The sequence below is a fragment of the Rousettus aegyptiacus genome, unplaced genomic scaffold, assembly GCF_014176215.1.
Source record: "Rousettus aegyptiacus isolate mRouAeg1 unplaced genomic scaffold, mRouAeg1.p scaffold_m13_p_14, whole genome shotgun sequence".
In the NCBI taxonomy this organism is placed as follows: Eukaryota; Metazoa; Chordata; class Mammalia; order Chiroptera; family Pteropodidae; genus Rousettus; species Rousettus aegyptiacus.
Window position 1 is genome coordinate 45,024,823 of NW_023416289.1, and position 22,824 is coordinate 45,047,646.

General features: G+C 46.1%; 1 protein-coding gene and 1 pseudogene across 5 annotated transcripts; both read right to left on the reverse strand.

Annotated features, from left to right (window-relative positions):
- Positions 1-2,707: 2,707 nt before the first annotated feature.
- On the reverse strand, positions 2,708-19,472 carry SULT2A1 (sulfotransferase family 2A member 1). 5 transcript variants are annotated; one of them, XR_001598173.2, is made up of 7 exons: positions 19,264-19,472; positions 17,820-18,028; positions 16,402-16,528; positions 10,500-10,594; positions 8,968-9,148; positions 5,266-6,602; positions 2,708-4,663 (listed from the first exon to the last, which is right to left on the reverse strand). XR_001598173.2 is itself a non-coding variant. In XM_016155442.2 (6 exons), the coding sequence occupies exons 1-6, from the start codon at positions 19,397-19,399 to the stop codon at positions 6,490-6,492; spliced, it is 861 nt and encodes a 286-aa protein (XP_016010928.2). In that variant the 5' UTR covers positions 19,400-19,472; the 3' UTR covers positions 2,708-6,489. The 5 variants fall into 5 exon arrangements, 2 of the variants coding, with proteins under 2 accessions (XP_016010928.2, XP_016010927.2); XM_016155442.2 differs by having other exon boundaries at positions 2,708-6,602; XR_001598171.2 differs by lacking the exon at positions 2,708-4,663 and having other exon boundaries at positions 6,522-6,602; positions 7,847-9,148.
- Positions 15,567-15,686, reverse strand: LOC118611801 (annotated as a pseudogene).
- Positions 19,473-22,824: the final 3,352 nt, after the last annotated feature.

Here is a 22,824-nt window from a genome sequence, read left to right on the forward strand (position 1 = left end):
AGGTGCCCGCCCTGCCTGCCTTCCCAGTTGTCAGGTAGGGCGTTAACCTGCTCATACAGCGCCGATTCAAAGAGGTGGACGCTGAAGCCCAGACAGGTACAGGGGCGGGGCCAGTGCTGGAGGCCGGCGGCAGCTGGTCCAGATGTTTCACCGCTATCCACAGCGCTGCCTCCCGCCCTCCGGCCTGTGCCCCTACTTGCTCCAGAGGGCATGGCGGGCTGGGGACTGTCGTGGGGCTCCTCTGACCCTGTTTTCCCCTCTGCGGGCCCCTACACTTCCCCAGGACGGCCGCGGAGGCGGCGGCAAGAGCGCACGGTGTACAGCGCGGCGCAGCGCGCGGAGCTGGAGCAGTTCTTCGCGGAGAACCAGTACCCGACGTACCAGGAGCGTGAGACGCTGGCGGCCCGGCTCAGCCTCCAGGAGCACCAAGTGCAGGTCTGTTGTGCCCCGGCCATCGCCAGCCGCGCGCCCCGTGCGGCACTGACCACGGGCCACCTCCGCGCCCTCGCGCGCTGAGCTGCGGCTGGGGAGACCCAGGCCAGAGGGGTGCCGTGCTGCCCGGGGTCCCACCGCTAGTACAGGGTCCCCCCAGGGCCGATTCAGGGATGGACCCCGAGTCTACTCCTACCCTGCAGACTGCAAGCGGCCAACACGCTCTGGGCCAGACGGACACCCCTGGGTCTCCGCAAGCCCAGACCTCAAGGCCTGTGCGACTCCGGGGACCGTGCCCGGCAGACCCCTTCCTAGCCCCTGGATGTCCTAGCTGCGCCTCCTGGGAGGCCTCCAGAGCCCCGGAGCCTCTAACTGTGTCTGGGGGCCGCATGAGTGATGTGGGGGTCCCATCCTCAGCTGGCGGCCTCACATCTGGGCAGAAGTGGGTGCTCTAGATCCCTCCCCGCCCTTATGCTTTCTGTCTCACCCCTCTCTTCCGCAGGTGTGGTTCAAGAACCGGCGGGCCAAACACTCCAGGCTGCTGGGCCAGCCCAGGCGACGAGGCCCAGGAGCCCACGCTGCGCCCCAGAACCCCAGAGCCTGCGCCCCTGCTCCTGCCGCTGTGGGCCCAGTGTTCCCTGGGGGCTCCACGTTCCCCCGGGGTCCCGATTTCTGCAGCTCCCCTGCACCCAGCACCCTCGGAGTCATCCCAGCTCCAGAATCCAGCGTCTCCAGCTGCAGCCAGGCCTGGTGGGACCCTGCGCAGGACGCCCTGATGGTCCCGCCTGCCCCGGCCCCAGCCCCTGTCCCCGCCCCGGCTCCAGTGTGGCCTCAGGGCCTCTACGCCCCAGATTTCTCGCCAGACCCCGCTGTGCTCCCTGATTTCGCAGAGCTGATATTACCCCAAGACTTCTTGGATGGACTCTCTTCCTCCTCCACGTCCGGGTACCAAGAGGGAGATGGCTCTGTGGCTGACGAGGATGCTGGCCCCAGAATGCTACTGCAGTTATAGGGGATTCTGTCCCCGTAAAGCCCTGCAGATCCCGCGGGGCCGGGGGACCTTCGCTGGCCTGGGCACCCATGTGGGTGCGGGAAGCAGTGGCCCGTGGGTCTGCGCGGCGGGTCACCCTCTGCCGCGTGAACGCGCCTCCAGTATCGGACCTGCGGAGGGAGCGTTTGCTGTGTTCGCCGTGTGGCCACTATGTGTCACAGTGCTCTGAATGTCCCCGCCCTGTTATTTAGGGCCCACACAAGCACATCTGTGGGTTCCTAGGTCTAGGAGTAGAATTGGGGCTCCTGGCGAATGTTCTACTTAAGAGGTTCTGCCCATGAACTTTTTAAAGGACCCGGACCTGCCTCATTTGTTTAATTGAAATCACTCTAATCCATAAATGCTTGTGTGGTAACTGACATGTTTACACTACTGAGCGTTCCGGTTTAAGTGCATCACTTATTTATTCCTTTTGGTTGTTTACAGACTCCCATGAAGAGTTATTATTTAACCATGAGTTTTTACACACGTATTTCTGTAGGTTTAGTCCTTGTGCTTTATTGTGGCTTGAAACATTTTTTTCTAGCCTGAAGTTTTGTATGGTATTTTGAAGTTTATTTTAAAATCTGTCTGTCCTGTCTATAGGATTCAGCTGACATGTTATTTATATTAGTCCTAGTACTTTTTTTGTAGCCTGCAGTTTTGCATGGTATTGTAAATTTTCCTTTAAAATCTGTCCTGTCTGTAGAACTTGGCTGACATATTATTTGTATCAGTTGATTCTATTATTTTTGAGCCGGGAACCTGGCTTGAGTAATTAAAATTCTAATAACTTATTTGGCCTTGATAATCTGAAAATAAAGTACACAGTCATCTTGTAGACTGTTTTCTACAAAGCCCCTCTTTATGGTATCCCCTCTCCCCAATGGTGAGAGCACCTGCCACCCTCCTCTTCGCCGCCCTCTTGCGGCCATCCCGGTCCCCGGGGGTCTCTCCACAGCCGATTCTGACCCTGTCCTGGCCCCACTTAGCCCTTGCTCCAGTCAATCCTCTTAGGCCGGGCCAGCCTCAGCAGAGCAGAGAGAGAGAGAATTAGATCAGATCTGGGAGGTGGGGAACACCTGCGACAGGCTCTGGAGGCGCATTCTGGGTGTGGGGAGGGGGAAGACAGACTCAGGATAGAATGAGAGCCCCTCCTGCTTACCTGACAGACCCTGCAAGGGCTGGACACACGCACACACACAGTCACTGCCACCGCAACCCCAGTAAGCAAGGGCAGGGAGGATCACATTTATCTACCCCAGGAAAGGGAGCAGAAGTGGGGGAGTCTCTGGGGGTGGGGGTGGGGCTGAGATAAGATTGAGACTCATACCCTGGGCAGGGGGGTGAGAGGGCGGGTCCCCTGGGGACCTCCAGGCATCCAAGGACCACCAGTGAGTGGAAAGCAGATTGATTTTTTAACTCATGGAGACAGAGTTTGCATCAGCCCTAACTGGATGAGTGGAAAGTGAATGGGTTAAGGGGACAGGGGTCCCTCCCTTCTTCACTTCACCTCTCCCCCCAGCAGTCAGCACCCCCCACCTCTTTCTGAATCCAAGACTGTTCTCTCCCCTGGGTAGCTCTCCTCGACCTCTCCTCACAAGCCCAGGCTGTGTCCTGACTGTCAGCAGCGGAAGCACGTGGACTTTACACTCAGCTTTGGAAGGAAGGAGGCGGTGACTTCCCAAGGGAGGTCTTGGAATTTCTCTACATGTGTGTCCCGCAGGGTGGTGCTAGAGAGAGAATTTTTCTGTTTGTCTATCTGTAGTAAAAATTAAAATTTTTTTTTCGCAAAGTCAATCATGCGGTATGAGCAGCACCGTTGGTCTGCCGGGAGCTATGGTGAGCAGTAGAATCCAGAGGGATTAGTCTTTGGTGGTTTCCATGGTGATCCTTGTAGATTTATTAGTCTCCATGGGATCGATGTGAAGATGTGAATCTGTGTATTTTGCTCTGAAGAAGGCGAAGCTTTTAGAGTTGGGAAAAGGACTCAGGGTATATTTGAGAGAGTTCATCGTGCCTTCAGTGAACGGGTCAGGCTCAAGTGTCCCCGTTCAGGAATGAGGAAGGAGGGGGGCAGGAGAGTCCCTGAATTCAGTGGGTCTCTGAGTCATGGGAAACCCGTTCGAGGTAACAGGAGAACAGCGTGTGATAGATCTGGACCTAGACAGCCAGGGTGTCCCATTGTCCAGGAGGAACAAGTATGGAAGAGACAGAGGACCCAGCCAGTGTCCAGGGAGCCGGAGGAAGAGGCAGGCAGGTGGTTAGTTTCTACAGAGCTCCGTCTCTGGGATGAAAAGATAGGAGTTGGCGGATAGAGGAGGTAACCCGTTTTCTAGCAGTGACATGTGGAATCTCTGAATGGTGCACAGTTTGGGTTCGGTGGAATCACCACCACCTGAGACCCAGGTGTGTTGGCTCCTCAGTCCAGCCAGAGGGAAGGTGGGGCATGCAACCCCTAACCTGTCTTAACCTCGGGTCTGCTCGTTGGAGCCCTCCATCCAACCAGACAAGTTAGCTGTCTCCCCCAAATTCCAAGTCTACCAGGGCCTGTGAGGTCCCTGCAGGATGCAAACCTCAGGGGACCTCTTGGTTCAGGTGCCTTTTTCACCCTGAATTCCTAGTTTCCGATTCGGCCCATCCTGGTGGGGCCTGGGGCTTGGCATTCTCAGCTCCCAAGTGATGCTGAAGCCGCTGGTTCAGGGGTCACGCGCTGAGAACCACTGCCGGAAACCATGACGCTCAGACTTTGCCACCTGCGAGTTTTAGGATTCTTTAGTCCCAGGCAGTTACAGCAGTGGTCCCCAAGCTTTTCAGAATTCGGGGACTGGTGCTCCGATGAGAGTCTATGATCTGAGGCGGAGCTGAGGCGGTGATGCTGGCGCCTGGGAGCGGCTGCGAAGACAGATGCCTCTTTGCTTGCTCGCCTGCTGTGTGACCCGGTTCCTAACAGGCCATGGACCAGTGCCGGTCTGCGGCCCGGGGATTGGGGACCCTGGAGTTAAACAACACCTCTAGGGGTGGCGCCTGGGCACCAGTGTGTTTTAGAGCTCCCAGCAGCTTCCAACGGCTCTGTCAAATCTCCGCTGGGGCGTTCATATACTGGCCGTCATCCTGTCATTAAGACCATACCAAGACTCTACTTCACGAAAAGAAAATTCAAAATTGCTGCATCTGAATGTCCCTTTTGCAGAAATCCATCTAGAAAATTCAAGTGCCATAAGAAGGAAAAAAAATGATCATTTTTTAATGGTCATCATTTTTATAGTAAATGAATACAGTATTTGCCAGTTATTTCGCTTGTAAAAAAAAATAAGAAAACCATTTTATTTGACTCTTTATCTGAAATTCCTCCTAATAAAGTGTCCAGCAGGAAATAATCCTAAACCCGAGTAGCTTTTCAGTTGTTACAGTGAGTGAGTCATAACGGGCCTGGAGACACAGCTGGGTCAGATCCAAGACGCGTTTCGCTGCGGGGCACCGCAGGCCTGGGCGGGACGGGGTGTCCGCATGCCTGTTGTGACGCCTCAAGGCCACCAGGGGGCACCCACACGCCACCGCCCCTGAGCTGGAGACCGTGGGTGGGGCGGGAGAGACCAAGCAGGTTCAAGTGCGAGGAAAGCAGGGGAAAGACACAAGGAGCGTTATGTTTATGTCCACTGGTAGCATTTAAGGCGCAAACCAAACAGCTGGAACATGTTAGTTTGGCAAGGATTTGGAACCATGGCTAGTGGAAACTTATATCGGAACAAGCCCTTAGGGAAATAGTTCACCTACTAAATCCTAAGGCGCATGAGTCTTACCATCCTGAGATTCCGATCCTGAAATTCCAACAGAATTGTTCGCCTGGAGACAGACAGACGCACACATCCCAAGGTGCATGAAGGCTTGTCAGCCAGCCAAGCTGGAAACTTCGCGAATGCCCGGCCGCGCTGCAGCGGAGGGGGCCAGTTTGGCTGCAATCGCTCGAGGAAACATTTGCATGTGACCTCGACCGCTGGATGCGAACGAGACCCACGGCGGTAATGAACTTGAAACACACAGTCCAGTATCGATAGCTATGAGGACAACCGTACCTCCCATCTCTGGAACTAACTCACCTTGTGCAGCCTCGACTTTAGGCCCATGCCATCGCTCGCAACTGCCCAGACGCGGGTGGGACTATTTTAGATTCCTTGCGTAAGTGGAACCGTGCCCTGTGCGTCCTTCTGGCTGGCTTACTTCTCTTAGCGTAACCCTGCCGCTTCCTCCACGTTGTCGCCAAGGGCCCAGTAATCTTCCCTCATTTGTCTATCTAGCGCATTCCCTTTATCCGCAACTCTGATGAATGTTTTCTGGGATAGATCATAGGCTAGGCCAAGGCAGTGTTTTAAATAGGAAGAAATGGGTAGGAGAGGAAATCCAGATTCACCTACAGGAAAATGAGTAACTGAAATATAAGTCTCAATATTAAATACTGCACTGTATTTCATCCATGTAATCAACATGGCTGAAAACCAAACATAAAATACATGAGTGAAAATGTTAGTTGATGAATGCATTATACAGAATGCCATTTATTTAAGTGTTAAAAAGCCTTCATAAATACCATATATTGTTTATGATCAAACATCGCATAGTAAGAGAATGAGGCTAGGCTGGGAATTGTATACGGCAAGGTCAGAATAATAATCGATTGTGAAGATGCAGGCGGTGGAAAGAAAAGAAGCCTTAACTGCTTCGTACTTTTCTCATTTTTGTAAAAAAAAAAATGTTGACATAGCTTTGGATAATACTTATAGTATTTTCATATCGCTCTGTACGTAGGCAACATTACAGCTATTTTTTTAAAAGCTGGGAGGCCAAGAAGTGATTTAGAGGTGCCCTGGTTAATTTTCAACAATCAAACCTTCAGAGATACAAAAAATCAATTAATTCAAGGCTCCAGGATGCAAGAACAGGTTTCATGCAATTACCAGCAGTCATTCACATGCACAAGGACAGGCGAGCGAATGTCTATCTCTGTGAGATCTGGAAGTTTCTGAGCATTATTTCCATGGGAACAGCTCTTGCGGAAGGTCTGCCATCTTCTCCTCGAACACTTTATCAAAGACCTCAGCTTGGGCCACTGTCAAGTAGGTCTTCCAGTCCCCAGGGATTCCTGATGAAAATAAAACAGAGAGGCTCAGATCAGACCCAGGCACAGGTCTCAAGACCCCAACACACCTCGTCCTGGATCTATTCCTGTCTGCTGCACGTGGGGATTGTCGCTGACCCAGCAGAATGGCCAGTGGACAGTTCATTGCTGGGCCTTTGTGCTCGTTCGCCTGTCAGAGAACAATTTCCTGTGTCCTCCTCCCAATCGACCGACCCATCATGTATACGATTCACCAGCAATAACGTACCTCTGTGTTCTGATGCATCTGGCACGTGGCTGCTTCTCACCACCTCTGTGTCTACCACCCGGGCCTAAGCCAACATCATTTCTCGCCTGCATTATCGTATTAGACTTCTCACTACCCTCTCTGTTGTTTTTGATCATTCTCCTTTACGTGTTATTCTCAGCTTGGCAGCCATCCTGGTTCCTTGAGAAACTGAGTCAGATCACGTCGCTTTCTGCTTAGATTCTCTGAGGACTTCTGGTGTCACTTGACGAAAGCGTTTTTGGCTTCCATGCAGCTCGCTTTGGTCCCCTGGTGTTTCTCTGCCCCCTCGCCTCTTGAGACCAGTCACATGCTCACTCAACCTCATCTCATTGAATCTCCTGATTCTGCTATGTGTTTTTTCCTCTGTGTGTGTGTGTGTGTGTGTGTGTGTGTGTGTGTGTGTGTGTGTGGCGTGTATCTCCAATATACGTTTTAGAAAGTCACAAACTTTTCTTTTTAAGTTGCCAAAGACTTAGTGTTTCAGTATATGTAAACACATAGCGTGTACTCAGATAATTGTCGAGAAGATGACTAAGAGAATGGGAAGGGGTGTATGAGCATTATCCTCACTTTAAGGTTGAGGACAAAGAGACCTGAGGAGGTTACACAGTTGGAAAGTGGTGCATGAGGATTTGCAGGCAAAGAGTTTGATCTCAGAAGCCATACTCTTAATTATACAATTATAGTATTATTCTGTATATCACATAAATTAATACTTAGGTATTATGTTAACAAACTGACTAAATAATACATTAATTAAGTTAATCTAGAACAGAATGATATACGATTGTGTATAAGTCAGTCATGCATATATATAAATTATATGCTTAACTTGTATGCATAGACATATAATAACAGAATGTCTAATAAGTAATTGGTGCCCCATAAACATGCACTCTCACGTTCATCCTTATCCTGATCATCAGAACGATTTTTATCATAATTGATTTCTCATGTTCACGTATCCTCCATAACACACCTGACTTTTCGTGTAGCCTCCATAACAGACCTGGGTCTTGAGGTACCAGAATCTCTGTAAATCCAACATGGCCGCCCCCATGAAACATCAGATAAGAGAATGTTTCTGTGAAACCAAGCAAGTTGTCTGCTTTCAAAATGCAGTGGTAGGAAAGGCGTAGGAGAGATACCCTCATTCCAAATGGGAGCAGACAGAAAGAAGAATGAGGTCACAGGTCCCAAGCAAATCTGAAACCTATCATGGCAAATGCCATTAGATTAAAAAAATTTTTTAATTAAAATATAGTTGACGTACAGTTTTATATTAGTTTCAGGTGTACGGCACAGTGGGTCGACATTTACATACCTTAGGACGTGATCACGATAAGTCCAGTAACCCGTGTAGATTTTAAGGATGAGAAATTGGCCTCTATCTGGATGCTCTGACCTCCTGGGCTGCTGGGGTGGTGACCCCACCTCCTCTGCCCTGAGTGACAGGCCCCTTCTACTCGAGGCCTTTCGAATCATTTAATCCCTTTCTCCCATGGATCACCATCCTGGATATACTTGAGCTGTAGGGTTCTGGGATAACGGACTCCTCCCATTCCATGGAGGAGACACTCCTCATTCATCCTGAGCCCAAAGACACAGACATGACCCTTACAATGTCTGACAGCAAGGTGGCCTCCCAGCTGAGTGCGAAGTCTCCTCACTCTTCTTTCTCCACTCGAGTTATGGTTTGTACACTTTTTAGTTCAGGACAGTTCTCTGTGCTGAATTGCCAGTCCAATACGACCCTGCTCAGTCCTGTCCTCCCTCCCCGGGGTCAATCACGGCCAGCAGACTGGCAGGTGGGAATTCACCTGGCCATGTCTTATAGAGTGGATATCCCCCATGTCAAATTCTGAGGAGAGAGGACCTGAGCATCCTCCTGCGAGTCAGATGACCCCTCCAGGTCTAAACAACCTCCAAGTGCCCGCAGCCCACATCAGTACTATGAAGAGAGCAACTCTCAGATAAGGGCACGTGAGACATCCTCCAGGGGACGAGCAGTTAAAGCTGCCAAGTCCAAACACTCCCTGGTCCCCACTGTCAGCTCAAGGATGCCCTCCTCACATCCCCTCACGTCACATTTTCTTTTACCTTTTCTCAGGAACGACCCTCTCTCGTGATCCAAAAGGTTACTCGGCAGGAGGGTGTAATTAGACATCTTGTTTTCTTTCATGACCTGGAAAGAACTGTGCTTCAGGAGTGAGTTCAGTTCATCTGGCTCTAACTTCTGGCCCAGGAATTGGCATAGCTTCTGCACAGCGTTCCTTGTGTCCTAGAAGGAGAGAAAGCGCGAGAGAGTGAGGCTGTGTGAGAGAAAGAACACAGAAAAGGGGATGAAAAAGAGGAAACGGCAGAATGAGGAGAAGGAGGGTGGGGGAGAGAATGAGGGGTACAGTACAGAAGTGAGAAGTGACTGGAAGAAGTTCACAAAGGGCACAAAAATGTCAGTGATGCAAGAGGATCGACATGGAGTCCCCAGTGTGACCGAATTCAGGACACCTGACCATTGAGGTACGGAGCCTGGGTTTTCTAAAGAGACTTTTAGAAAAGTGTCTAGATGATTGTGATGAGAATTAAGCAGGAGAGGTTCAGGGACAGCTTGACAAAGATTTAAGAACTTTACGTCAAATCCTGGCTGTGCCATTGAGCCATTGAATGGTACTCGGCGTGTGATCCTGGGAGATTATTATGAGAAAATGGACTTTATAACCAGAAACACATTGTTTTGAACCACAGACCTTCCTCTTAGAGCTACGACGCCTCAAAGTTTTTCTTTATCCCATGAGCCAACACAACCTGACAAGAAAACACAACTGTAGAAATGACCACAATAAAAGTTCATTCCGTGGCTTGAAAGCGTAATTACAGGGACATGTGGGGGCATGTTCCACAGGTAGTGACACGTGTTACGAAGGCTTCTGGGGGAAAATGAAGTTCACGTGGAGGCCATAGAGGACTGGATGGAAGTAGCCGGAGGAGGATCATGGGAAATAACATTCCTTAGATAGAAGCAAAAGCCTTTTTACATCCTTTTCTCTCTTCTCCAAGGTACTACTAATAGGGAAAGTCCTTCTTTCAATGGTTTGATCACCCTGAATACTTTTCAGCATCATCCGACACTTTTTCCTGTTCACTGTTGCTTGGATCAGGACTTGTCCCATCAGAATAATTATGCAGATTGATTTCATGACTTCTCTCCCCTTCGATTAGTCAGTTTGGAATTCCAGACTGTCAGACACGTCTCCAGAACAAGCTCACTTCTGCCCGGTCTCATCTTCTTTCACAGTCCCCAACCCGCCCTCCAAACCAGCAGGGCATAAGCAGCACTGTATGTCTCACCCCTAGACTTTTAGAGCCACTTGCCAGTGTGAGTATAAGCCATCGGACTCCACCTCAGTGCATGAAGAAAGACCTGAAGATGTCGCAAAAAGAAAGAAAGAAAAGAGAATGTCGAGCTCAGGGCTGCCAACCAGAAGCAGGACAATGAAGACCAAGGAGCTGTTTTTACTCCTAGGGACCCTTTGATGAGCAGGTGGAAAAGAGATGCAGAAGCATAGAGGGAAGTCAGAGGGAGCCGAGAGGCGGGTGAGAGGGCGCGTGCTAACCGTGAAGACAGGAGTTACCCATTTCAGCTCTTCATAACTCAGCATCAAGAAGTTCTTCTTCTCTCTCATGGACAGCCAGCCACGAACGTGGTCAAACCAAGATCCAAACGCCACTGCATGGTGGGAGGGGGGAGCGGGAAGAGTGGTAGGTTAGAAAGTGGGGAAGGGGCACCCATCGACTGTGTTCTCTCTTGCGGGCACAACGGCTCACACAACACCTGGCACTTTGGGAACTGTCCTAACTTTTTGCCAAACGAATGAGAGTAGAGGTGGAAGATGATTAACCGATGTCATGCATTTACCTTGCAATGAGCCTAGTTCATTTAGAGCAGGTTCTGTACCCAGTTTTTGAGGGTCTCTTTGGAGAATTGGTGAGAGATCCATGTGGCGGAAAGAATGGTGTTCTTGCAGGCCCCGATCTGTTCAGCCTTTAGAATTTTAGGTTGTTAGGTCACTCCCACAGGCCTTGAAGATATTTTTGTTTTTGTTTTTTGCCTTCATCGTTGCTATTATAACTATCGTTCCTTCTGGAATTATCTGCCTTTGCTCCGGTTTAAGTTTTCTATTCTTTTTCCACTACAGTTTTTCTTGAGACGAGGTGAAGATTCATTTGCAATAATTCTCTGTGAGGTTAGGTGTGGTTCTTCCAATTGAGATATCCTCAGGAAATCCTCAGGCACGTTTCCTTGAAAATTTCCTTTTCCTGAATTTTATATCACCTTCCTGGGAGGTAAACCCTCTCACTCCATTCTCCATAGCTTAACCAGCCCAAGCCCTTCTTAACTCCTAAGAGTCGTAGGAAATTATTGACTGAGAATTCTACTCAGTTAAACTATCATCCAAGAGCGAGCATAAAATAAAGACATTTTTCAGGTAAAATACTGAGGTGATTTACCACTTTCGTTGCAAGAGAACTAGTTTAAGTTATACTTTATGAACAATTAAGGTGAATCCAGAGAGTGGGTTAGAGGGGAACTCAAAAGGGAATCGACAAATCTTGAAGCAAACAAATATGGAAGCACAATATCTTAAAACTTATGGGATGCGGCAAGAGTGGTTTGAAGAAGAAAATTTATGGAGATAAATGCCTACATTCAGGAAAAGAACTGTCTCAAATAAATGACCTAAATTTATACCTCGAGAAACTAGAAAGAGAAGAGCAAACTGAGACCAAAGTTAGCAGAAGGAAAGAAGTAAAGACCAGAGCAGAACATATTAGAATAGATTACCAAAAACGAGAGCTTTTTTTTTTTTTTTTTTTAAAAGATAAACGAAACGATACACATCTAGCTAGATGCAGGAAAAACAGAGCGGACTCAGATAAATAAAGGAAACGAAAGAGGCGACACTACAACAGATGCCACAGAAATGCAAAAAGTCGGAGGAGGCCGCTGGGAGCAGCACCACACCAGCGAGTTGGACGACCTGGAGGAAATGGATAAATTCCTAGGAACGGACAACCTGCCAAGACGGAACCACGAAGAAACAGAAAAGTCGAACGATCCAAGAACGAGGAATGAGACGGAATCGGTAATCCAGAATCTTCCAACAAAGAAAAGCCCAGGCTCACATGGTCTCCTGGGAGATTCTAGGAAAACAGTACAGAAACGATTAATGTGAATCCTTTTCCCACTTCAAATACCTCAAAGAGGAGGAAACACTTTCGAGCTCAGTTCATGAGGCCAGCATCACCCTGATACGAAAGCTAGATAAGCACTCTATAAAGAAAGAAAACTACAGACTAATTTCCCCGGTGGCTATGGATGCAAAAATCTTCAACAAAGTTTCAGCACACTGAGCACAAGACACATCAGGATTATATGCCATGGAGAGCACTTCTAGTCAGCATTGTTACAAAGCCTTGGCTAATGAGGTCAGAGGGGAAAAAAAGACTGTGTATTAGAAATTAAAATAACAGTCGTTAAGTGAAGGTTATATTTATACTTTATAATCAAAGAGAATCTCCAGGGAAACAATTAGAATTATGGAGAGAGTTCATTCAGATCGGTGAATACCCGATAAACATTCAAAATCAATGATACTCCCCCAAATCATAGAAAAAAATCATAAAAGATCATGCGAGATATTTAAAAAGCTTTAGATAAGGGAAAAGATAAACAAAGGGATATGTCTGCAAATGAAGAGATAAACTAAGTAAAACATGTCATGTCCACACTCATTATTCTGTAAATTACTATAATGACAATCATTGAAGATATAAAGTAACAGGTTCTCCCATATGCCTTTTGTGGGAATATGAAGTGATATGATTACTCTGGGGAATAGTTTGACATCGTCTTTTAAGATCGGAATTCATTTTCTCTGTGCCTCAGCGGTTCCGCACTCAGGTTTATAAACCAGAAAGGAAGTCACACACACGTGCCCAGAGAAGCGTTGTTCCCAACAGCCCTAAACTTGAAACACCTCATTGACTTTCTGACTTTGGATGTACAAAGTGTTGGGAGAGGCATTTGACAAAAACAAAACAAGACAAAACAAACAAAAAAACCTAACAGCTTCAGTGATGCTCACACACAGCGATTGTGGTTCATTCCTTCTGTCTCTGTCCAGCCTAACCCTGTCATGGCTCATTCTGCTGGTATGATCGGACTTGGCAGGTGGCAGACAGAGGGTCATCAAAGCATGCTCGGGGGCTTCTGCTTGGTGGATTCCAGATTTCAAGTCTCCCAGAGCGTGGATGATGAAAGGGTGGCAAGCTCCAGGAGTCCTATAGATGCCTTACTGTTCTGGGGAGCAAATGCATCTAGAACAGGGAAGCTCCCTACTCCCGCCACCCCAAGGCTCTGTTATCATGCATCAGGGGCCAGAGGAGGGACTCCTGTTACCTAGGACTAAGCACAAGATTTCCTGGGACTTAAATTCCCCCACTTTCTTCATTCGTATGAGGGAAAGGGTTTGGATTGACTTTCTACAGGCTGTAGACACCCTAGGATATCGATACTAGTTGAAAACAATAATGATTCTGGTGTTGGTGGTACCTGACTGGATGAGAGAGACTCATGTGTGAGTTTTGACACAGAGATAAACAAGATACTGGGATAGCATCTTCATCACCCACCACCGCTGACTGGGTCTTCCTGGGTTCCTGGTGACAGCTGAAGTACTTTTTGGTCTGCCTTACATGCCGGATGGCAAGATCAAACATAGCACTGACGAGCAGGCTGTCCCCTTTGCGTCTGGGCTTCCACCGTGGGGTTTCCCTGTTGCCTTTTTTTTTGTCCTGAAAGAGTAATCTGAGGCAAAGTAGGAGGTGGGGCTGAAGGGTTGGGCCAGGATCAGCTCAGTAAGAAATATGACGGTAGGGCTTGAAGGTTAAACTTTACACTGAGAGCAAACAGGTCGGGGTCTGCATACTCGTCCACATGGGTGATTGCGACACAGCCTAGAAGGGTCAAAGAGCAAACCGATGAGGACACCAATGAGTCTAGTATATTAACTTAGGAAGGACGTAAGGGTGGCTCTGGTTAATGGAGTACCTGGGGAAGGGGTAGCAAATACACGTTCATTATTTAACACAGGTGTAGTAGCCGCCTACTGTGTGACGAACCGCTCTAGGACCTGGGGTCAACAGTGTACAACCCAGGGAGCTTATGTTTTAGTGGGAAACACATGGAATAAACAAATAATCAGAATCCGAATTCATCGGTGATGTGTACTAAGAGGAAAAATAGGGAAGACTGTGGAGATGAGGAGGGATGCTATTTTATACACCACTGAAAAGGAATACTTCCCTAACTACGGTCCTTTCAGCAGAGACTAGAATAAAGATATTAATCAAGGTTGTGGGATTAACACTTTGGTTGAAAGGCACGCATGGAAGCAAAAAGACATTTCATGCAAATGGAAAAACAAAACACAAAAAAACAAAAAAATGCTGGAGTGGCAATACTTATACCAGACAAAATGGAATTTAAAACAAAGGCTAGAACAAAAGATAAAGAAGGACTGGGCAAAGAGCAGGCCGATGAGGACCAGTTCAAATGGCAGGCCAATGAGGACGCCGATGAGTATTTACCTGAAGAAATGCAAAGCACTAATTCAAAAAGACATACGCACCCTTATCAGCGTCATTTACAATAGATGAGAACACTTAGGAAGCAACCTAAGTGTTCATCGTGAATGAACAGAGAAATAAGATGTGGTACGTACATAAAATAGAATATCAGCCATAAAAAGAGTAAGCTTTTGCCATTTGCAACCTCGTGGACAGACCTGTTACGCTGAGTGAAATAACTCAGGCAGGAAAAGACACACACCACGTGATGGAGTCTAAAGAACAAAATAAACAAACAAATGAAGCAGAAACCAATTCATAGGGGCAGAGAACAAACGGATGATTGTCAGATGGGAGAGGGGTTGGAGGAATGGCCGAATAAAGGGACAGGATTAAGAAGTACAAGGCGACAGTTACAGGACAGTCACAAGGATGGAAAGCACAGTTTGGGGAACGTGGTCAGCACGATGGTACTAACCGTGTCAGGCGTCAGATGGACACTGAGCGTAGTGTGGCGATCACTATGTAAGTTGTAGAAACGTCTAATCACTGTGTTGTACCCCCGAAACTAATATAATATTTTATATCAACTGTTTGATTATGTCAATTTTTTTTTTGAACAAAAAGAAAGTATTTTATAAAATGGTTGTGGGATTTAGGTAAAGGAAAATGGCGAAGGGCATAGGGAGGTGGGCTGGGAAGAGAGACCACTTATGAAGCGTCAGAATCACACTGGTCCTGGGACGAAGGGTGGGTTTATTTATTTAACGAGGTAAAGATGCATAAGGGGAAGTTTTGGCTGCAGGGGACAATGTGCTCAGTTTTGAACTTGTTAAATGTGAGGGATCTATGGTTCTCTCTGCGGAGCGGATGTCTGTGGATTTAGAGAGACAGGGTTGTGGTTAGGGAGACAAATCACAGCTGAAATATGGGACTCGTCATGTAGTTTTGGGGAAGATCATAAAATTTTAAGTATCTGAAAAAAGCCTAGAAATACTGCATAATTAAAAGTAGAGATATCCTCAGGTAATGCTTGGGTTTCTCTTTCTTTCCTTCTTTCTTTTCTCTCTCACCTACAGCACCTGGTCTTCCTAGGTGGTCTCCCATCCAAGTACTAAACAGGCCTGACGGTGCTTAGCTTCAGGAGATCAGATGGGATCAGGCTTGTTCAGGGTGGCATGGCCATAGGCCATGAACTGTGGCTCCACTGGGACCCGAACCCACATGTGAAGCAGATGTGCTAGCCGCATGGCCATAGACATTTTTCCTTTTTCTTTGAAAAAAATTCTATTTCAAATGTACACCTGAAAATTATATAATCGTATTAACCAATGTTACCCCAATAAACGTAATAAAATTTTTTTTTATTTTATTATTTTCAAGTACACAGGATGTCGGTTAGACAATTATATAGTTTATAAAACGATCCCCTGATTGCTCTTTCTCTGGCTCTCCACCTGGCCTATACATTCGTGCTGACTGCATTCCCTGTGCCATTAATGCACACATTTTTTGAGACTGATGGGACAAGAGCATAAAGGGAGTTTTAGAAGGATGCATCTAAAAATGGTGGAAGGTCAAGACTGTGTTGTCCAGGAGGCTGGTGAACAGCTGACTTTTAGAAACCCATGGATTAGGAGGGCAGAGGAGAGGAACAAAGATGCTCTTATTGGTGTTAGACGCAGGGGCAGCCTAAGACGGATGACGGCGGGGCAGGCTGAAGGGCTGGCTGGGGTTCTGTGGCTCTGCCAGAGAGCATGTGGAATCAGAAAATGTGGGTTCCGATGGAGATGGAAGCTTTTACCCACAGGTTAGCAAGATGTAGGGCTGAGCGACAGGGTGTCAGATGAAGTCTGGTTGAGGACTCTGACCACTTCCCAGCCACCATGTCTTACATTCACTCACCATTTCCTTGGATGAACCATTCAAAATATTGTTCCAGTGACTCCGGTCTCTTAACCAAATTAGAAATAGTCCAGAAAAAATAACCGGACACGAGGACATCTCTGGGATTTCGGAAGAGATAAATCACCTTAGAGAGAAAAACGGGATACCGAAACATCAGTGCAATTTCCCATGCTGCCTGGTCTTCATAAAAATGGATGAAAAAAAGCTGGTTCCTGGAAAACGCCTAGTGAGTATCAATGGATTCTTTTAATAAGTTGACTATGGCATGCATTAATAAAATATCTGTTTTATGGTTCTTAGCAACCAGTCACTGGGGTGATTCGACAGTGGAAGAAAAAAGGATTGTCCCTTGTTTCTGAGCTATTTTAAATCTGGGTCTCGAAGGTAGTTGCTCGGCTGTGTACGTATCTAAAGATCCAACACGCTAACACTCCTGTCGGGTGAGTAGACACAGACGCGCGCACACACACGTGTGCAAGGACACGGCATCTGATCATCTGAGTTCTATTCTAGATTGTGTGTCAGCTTCCTGTGGGATGTGATTCCAGGCCCCCGTGCTCGCCAGGCCTCAGTTTCCTCATGCAGGGGGTGTAGAAAACACCAAGAAGCCACAGGTAAAGCGGCGTATTATAAATAAGCTTGGAAAGTGACGAGTTTTTTTAAAAAAAACTTCATTGTGCTGTGACATGTTGTGAAATTTCAAAGAGAGGAGAATATTATTCTAAGCTTTATGATCTAATTTAAGCATCAAACATAAAAAAAAAAAAATAGCACAGACCAGTTAGACCCTTCCAGGAAAGTGTGTTTCTAAAAGCGATCTGAGATATGCTGGGTCCTGGCTATCCGTGGTCCCCTCTGCTGGTCATCTGTCAGCCTCATGAGAGATTTGTGTGACTGTTAAGCTCAAGAGACAGCTAGCTACATGTAGAACAACAGAATGGTTAGTAAAAGCAGCTGTACTGCCAGAGAATCGCCCTGAATTTAGGCATGGATTTAGATATTTGTTGCTCCCCAAATGGGCAGCTCTATGTCCAGTGCTTCTACCTAAGTGGCAAGTGACATCTACTTAAGGTTGACCAATGACTTTTTAGAGCAACAAAGTGGCGGGGGTGGGGGGATGGGGTTCTCTAGTACATAACACAGTTATCAATTCTAGCTGGGTTTAAAACGGTTTTCTAAGATTCTGGCATTACCATTTTGCTCTGCCCCTGGTTCACGCCTGGCTAGTATAACCTGTGAAATGGTCCACAGCCTCGTACCCAAGGAAGGACCTCATGTCACCAAAGGCAGAATCTTAGGCTCCACCCCAGACCCGCTGAATGAGACTGCATTTTGGCCAGTCATCCAGGTGATTCCTAGGCACATTAAAGTTCGAAACACACTTATCACGCACATCTTGGCTCTTGTGCACTGACCTTGGCATTGGACTTGAAGATGGACTTGGGGAAGAGGTGGATGGGGAGGTGGGAGGTCATGAGGCGTAGCCCTTCCTTATCCTTTAGTAATTTATATCCGTTTGAGGTCTCTAACCAGGGCGAGCGTTCCCAAATGGGCACAGATTGGATCCACTTGGTATCCCCCTTGGAGTAAATCAGGCAGAGAATTTCAATCAACCAGTTTGTCCCTGGACAAAGAAAGAAAAAGCACAGTCGCTCATTGTTTAATCTGGCTTTTAAAAATATCGTAATGGACTAGAACGTGAAATGTACCTTCTTAACCGTGGTCAAGGGCATGGTTCACTGGCGTTAAGCACAGCCATCCACATTGCCATGCAACCCATCTCTGGAATGTTTTCATCTGGCAGAATGAAACTCTACACCCACTAAACAACACTCCTGCACATCCCCTCCCTCCAGGCCCCGGCCTCCACTACTCTGCTTTCTGGTTTGAAGTCTGATTCCTCTAGGTACCTCATCTGAGTGGAATCACACAGTGTTTGTCCTCCTGTGACTGGTTCCTTTCACTTAGCATAATATCCTCACGGTGTGTCCATGTCGTAGTGTGTGTCAGAACTTCCTTCCTCTTTAAAGCTGGATAATATTCCATTGCACGTGCATGCAACCTGTTGGTGACCCATGCAGCCTTCAGTGGACGTTTGGGTCGCTTCCACCTTGTGGCTGTTGGCCTAAACCCACGTAACGTGTTCTCATTCATTGTCCTTGGCTTTTCACTTCCCTGCCACTTCCAATGTCTTCAGCCTCACTCCTTGCCCAATTGTCCCCTCAGAGAAGTGCGACCCATATCCTATCGTCCCTTGAATTTACCAGGCTCTTTTACAGCTCCTGCCCCTGAAAATATCCGTTTTTTTCACTAAACAATTTCACATCCATTCTTTTCATCTCAATTTAGATGCTATTTCTTCCACCTTTTTTTTTTTTTTTTTGGGCAGTGAGAATTGTGTTTTAGTCATCCCCCTCAGTTTTACCAAGATACAACTAAAGTTAAAATTGTGTATATTTAAGGTGTGCAACACGATGATTCGACATACGTATGTCTTGAAATGATAACTACAATCAAGCTAATCATTTCACATAATTACCTGTTTTTTTTCTTTTTCTCTTTCTACTTCTTCTATAAGGATTTCACTGGTCATCCATCATCCTCCACTTCTCCATATAAGCAACTGCATCTGCCTTAGGATTCGCCTCTGCGCCTACCGCCCCCCACACACCTTTGATTTCCTGCTCTGAACATGCATCTCGCTGTGTAACTGCCCAGCTCAGTCATTTCCCCTGAACACAAACGGTTCTAGGGCACAGCTCTGTCTCCCCAAAGCACAGAGAAAGCACTCCATTTGTCTACTGAATGGATGAGGAACATAAGCAAAGCCTGTCTCTGTACCTGGTCTTGCTTCCTCACCTGATTTGGGGAAAGTCAGTATTAAGACATCTTCATCCTTCAACACAAAATTCTCCTTCACGTTTCTCAGGTGTTCGGGCGGGAAGTTCACGAAGGGAAAAGGTATTCCTTCAAACCACACATACTCGTCTGACATTCTGAGAGCGCTTTGGACCTGGTGCGAGAGATTTAGCTGTAGCCACTGCTGGAGGCTGTGGCAGCTGCCGAGAGATCGGCTTTTATAGTGAAGGTAAAACAATCATTAATCTCTTGGTTCGTTGAGGAGTTTGCCTGCTCATAACGAGTATATATTGTAACTATTAGGTTATCATAGGGTGATCACAGGTATTGAGCAACTGCGATGTCATTCAGAGTACATTTCAAGGTAATCTGAGTTTGAATTCATGGATCCAATAACAAGCCCCAGGATGGAGAAATGTGGGCAAATTAAAAAATATTTTTAGCAAGCTTTATTTTTTCGAGCAGTTCCATTGAGTCATCATGTCTCCTCTGAAGTGAGACTGTTTCTCAGATTTTCCCTGTTTTATTCATTCATTCATTCATTCATTCATTCATTTTTATGACCTTGACAGTTTTGAGGAGTCTCGGTGAGGTATTTTGGAAAAGTCCCTCTTTGGGATCTGTCAGATGTTTTTATTTTTATTTTATTATTATCTTTATCATGACTACATGGAGTTTCTTGGTTTGAGGAGGGAGAAAGATTACAGAGGTAAAATATTCATTCATCACCATTATGATAGCAACATTTTCAGGGTACTCATTGTCAACATGACATGTGACTGTTGGTGTTGACCTTGATTGCCTAACTGAGGTAATGTTTGTCAGATTTCTCTTCCACAAATCTACTCTCTCCCCTCCCCGCTTTCTACCTGGGCACATTTAAAAAACAAACTCTAGTCCTGAATGTAAGAACACGTTGTATAAACTCCAACAGGGATATTCTACGAAATGATTCTCTGTTACTATTCGAATTGTTATGCTAATATATATATATATATATATATATATATATATATATATATAACATTGAAAAGCTGAGACTTTGTTCCAGATTAAAGGAACATGTAAACGAAATCCTGGTTTAGATCTTAGACCAAAAAAAAAGTGCTTTCATTATATTGTTGGGACAACTGGCCACATTCGAATATGCAATATCTATTAGATAATGATATTCCATCAATTCTAAATTCCTCATTTTTTATAATTTTACTGTGGATATATAGGAAATAACTTTGTCCTTAGAGAATATATACTGAAGTTTTGAAGGATAAAGGGGAATGGTATTTGCAACTTACTCTCAAGTGGTTAAGAGAAAATAAATATTCTATATGAGCAAGAAAATGATCTAGCAGATGCTGCGAAATGGTCTCATTGGTGAATCTGTGAATTGCTTATAAGAATTCTTTGTGCATTTCTTGCAAGATTTCTCAAAGTTTGATGATAATTCAAAGTAAAGGTTAAAACTAAATAGATACAGTGGAAATGATAAGCCGGAGGGAAACCAAGAAAGCATGGAATGCAATCTCTCTTTTTGAGTATAAAGGTCAAGAACTTGTTTTAGACACACAGATGTGGGGTTAAATTTGTATTAAAATACAACCGAACTATAAAATCTGGCTCTTGTTTACAATTTAATCATCAACATACTGAGAATGTATTGAACTCTTTCAGGTTTTATGGTTTGGGCTAAGAGAATTCTCATATGTCACATTGAAAATCTGTAACAGCAATTGTCATTTCATTGGTGCAGCCCTTCTGTTTCTCAGTGGAGGACTCTAAGGGCCCAAGGTTTCACATGTTAACTCAAGAAGCAAAAGGGACAGTGCCCACTGAATGCATAAAATATTGACTTTAGGAGTATTTACAGAAATATCTACCTTTTCTCTGTGGGCTTCAGTCCGCTAAAATGAAGACCATCTAATGAATGATCTAAGACCCACGTTTGAAGCAATGATGATTAAATTAGAATACTTGATAATCGAGAGAACAATCATCATCTCTTTTTCCTATTAATTCCGGGCCGGATCAGTAGATTGAGCACTTGTGTGTTAAACCAGGTGCTGATAATGCATAGATTTAAATCTGACACCGTTTTTGACCTTTTGTGCTTTTGATGGACAAAGACAAGAAAACAAACCATATCTAGCAGTATAATAAGTGCCATGAGGGCGAAAGTGAGGGGACTTGTGAAGAAACATTGGAGAGACACCTCACTGAGGTCGGGGGGACAGGTGACGCCCCAACCTGGGGTGATAGTCAAACCGTTATCTCAAAATTGAGTGGAACTTAGCCAGGCAGAGATGGAAGTAGATATATGTTTTAGGCAGAAAGAATAAAGATCAAATAGTTAACATTTTTACCAAATAGTTAACTATTTTATTTTTTCATTCATAGTAATTTCTTTGCCACACGACTCTAGGTAGTAATCACAGCAATACCGTGAATGGCCGATAATCATTGAGAGCTAGCATGGGTCAGTGACATGCTGGTCAGTTTACATGCAACACTGATTATATGAGGAAATGACATTTTTCTCCCACTCCATACCCCACGGAACACGAATGGATAAAACCGGATTAAATCATTAATGGTTATTGGAACGATACAGCTGATGAGTGTTTGGGTAAGACTTACATCCAGCTCCTTAGCCTCCAAACTCTTTATTCTGTGCTTAATTAACAGTTATCTCCAGGTGACATCTGAGTCTATGTTCCACATTGGATTACAGTTAGCCCTAGGTCACACCTAAGTTCACTCTCCGTCCTGTACTTCGCTTATCACTGGGTGACATCCAAAGATTGGGACATCTGCAGTTTACTGAGAAAGAATTCAGGATAGCTGGTTTAAGGAAACTCAACGAGCTACAAGAAAAAAAAAAACAGAAAGAAAATTCAACGAAATCAGGAAAATGATACATGAACAAATGAGAAGTTTAACAAAGAGCTGGAAATCATTAAAAAAAAAAAAAGGAAAAAATCCAGAAATTCTATAGGGGAAGAAGATAATGAATGAAATGGGGGAGGGGAACGCAGTGGAGGCCGCCACTATCAGAAGGGATCGAGCAGATGAAAGAACTAGTAAGAGGTTGGAGCCATGCGACGCTGAGAGAATACATTTCTGTCGATTTAAGCCTCCGAGTCCGTGGTGATTTGTCGCGGCAGCCTTGGGAACCAGAGCAGTGCTCTCGGATCCTATGCTACACTGCTCCTTCCGGAGATACGGAGCGTCCCCTGTCACCTGGTAGCCGCCGGTCACCTTGCACAAAACTGTAGCCATCCCACGCCGCTCAGAGTCTCCACGCGTCTCAGGTGGAGGGCTTGGGTTCCAGGCTCCAGAAAAGAAGGGTGGCCTCCAGAAACAGTATGTTCTCAGCACGGAGCTGAGAATTTCCCTGTCGCTCTGCGATCCTCTGATCACGGACACGACGACGAACGCACCGTTAACCTAAAATCGAAAGGGCTTTCAAAGCGAGAGGCAACAAGCGTCTCTTTGAGATCACAAAGTAAATAAATAAAATAGCTGTTTGGGAAGTGATGATTCAGGCAGAAGCCCCCAAAGTGT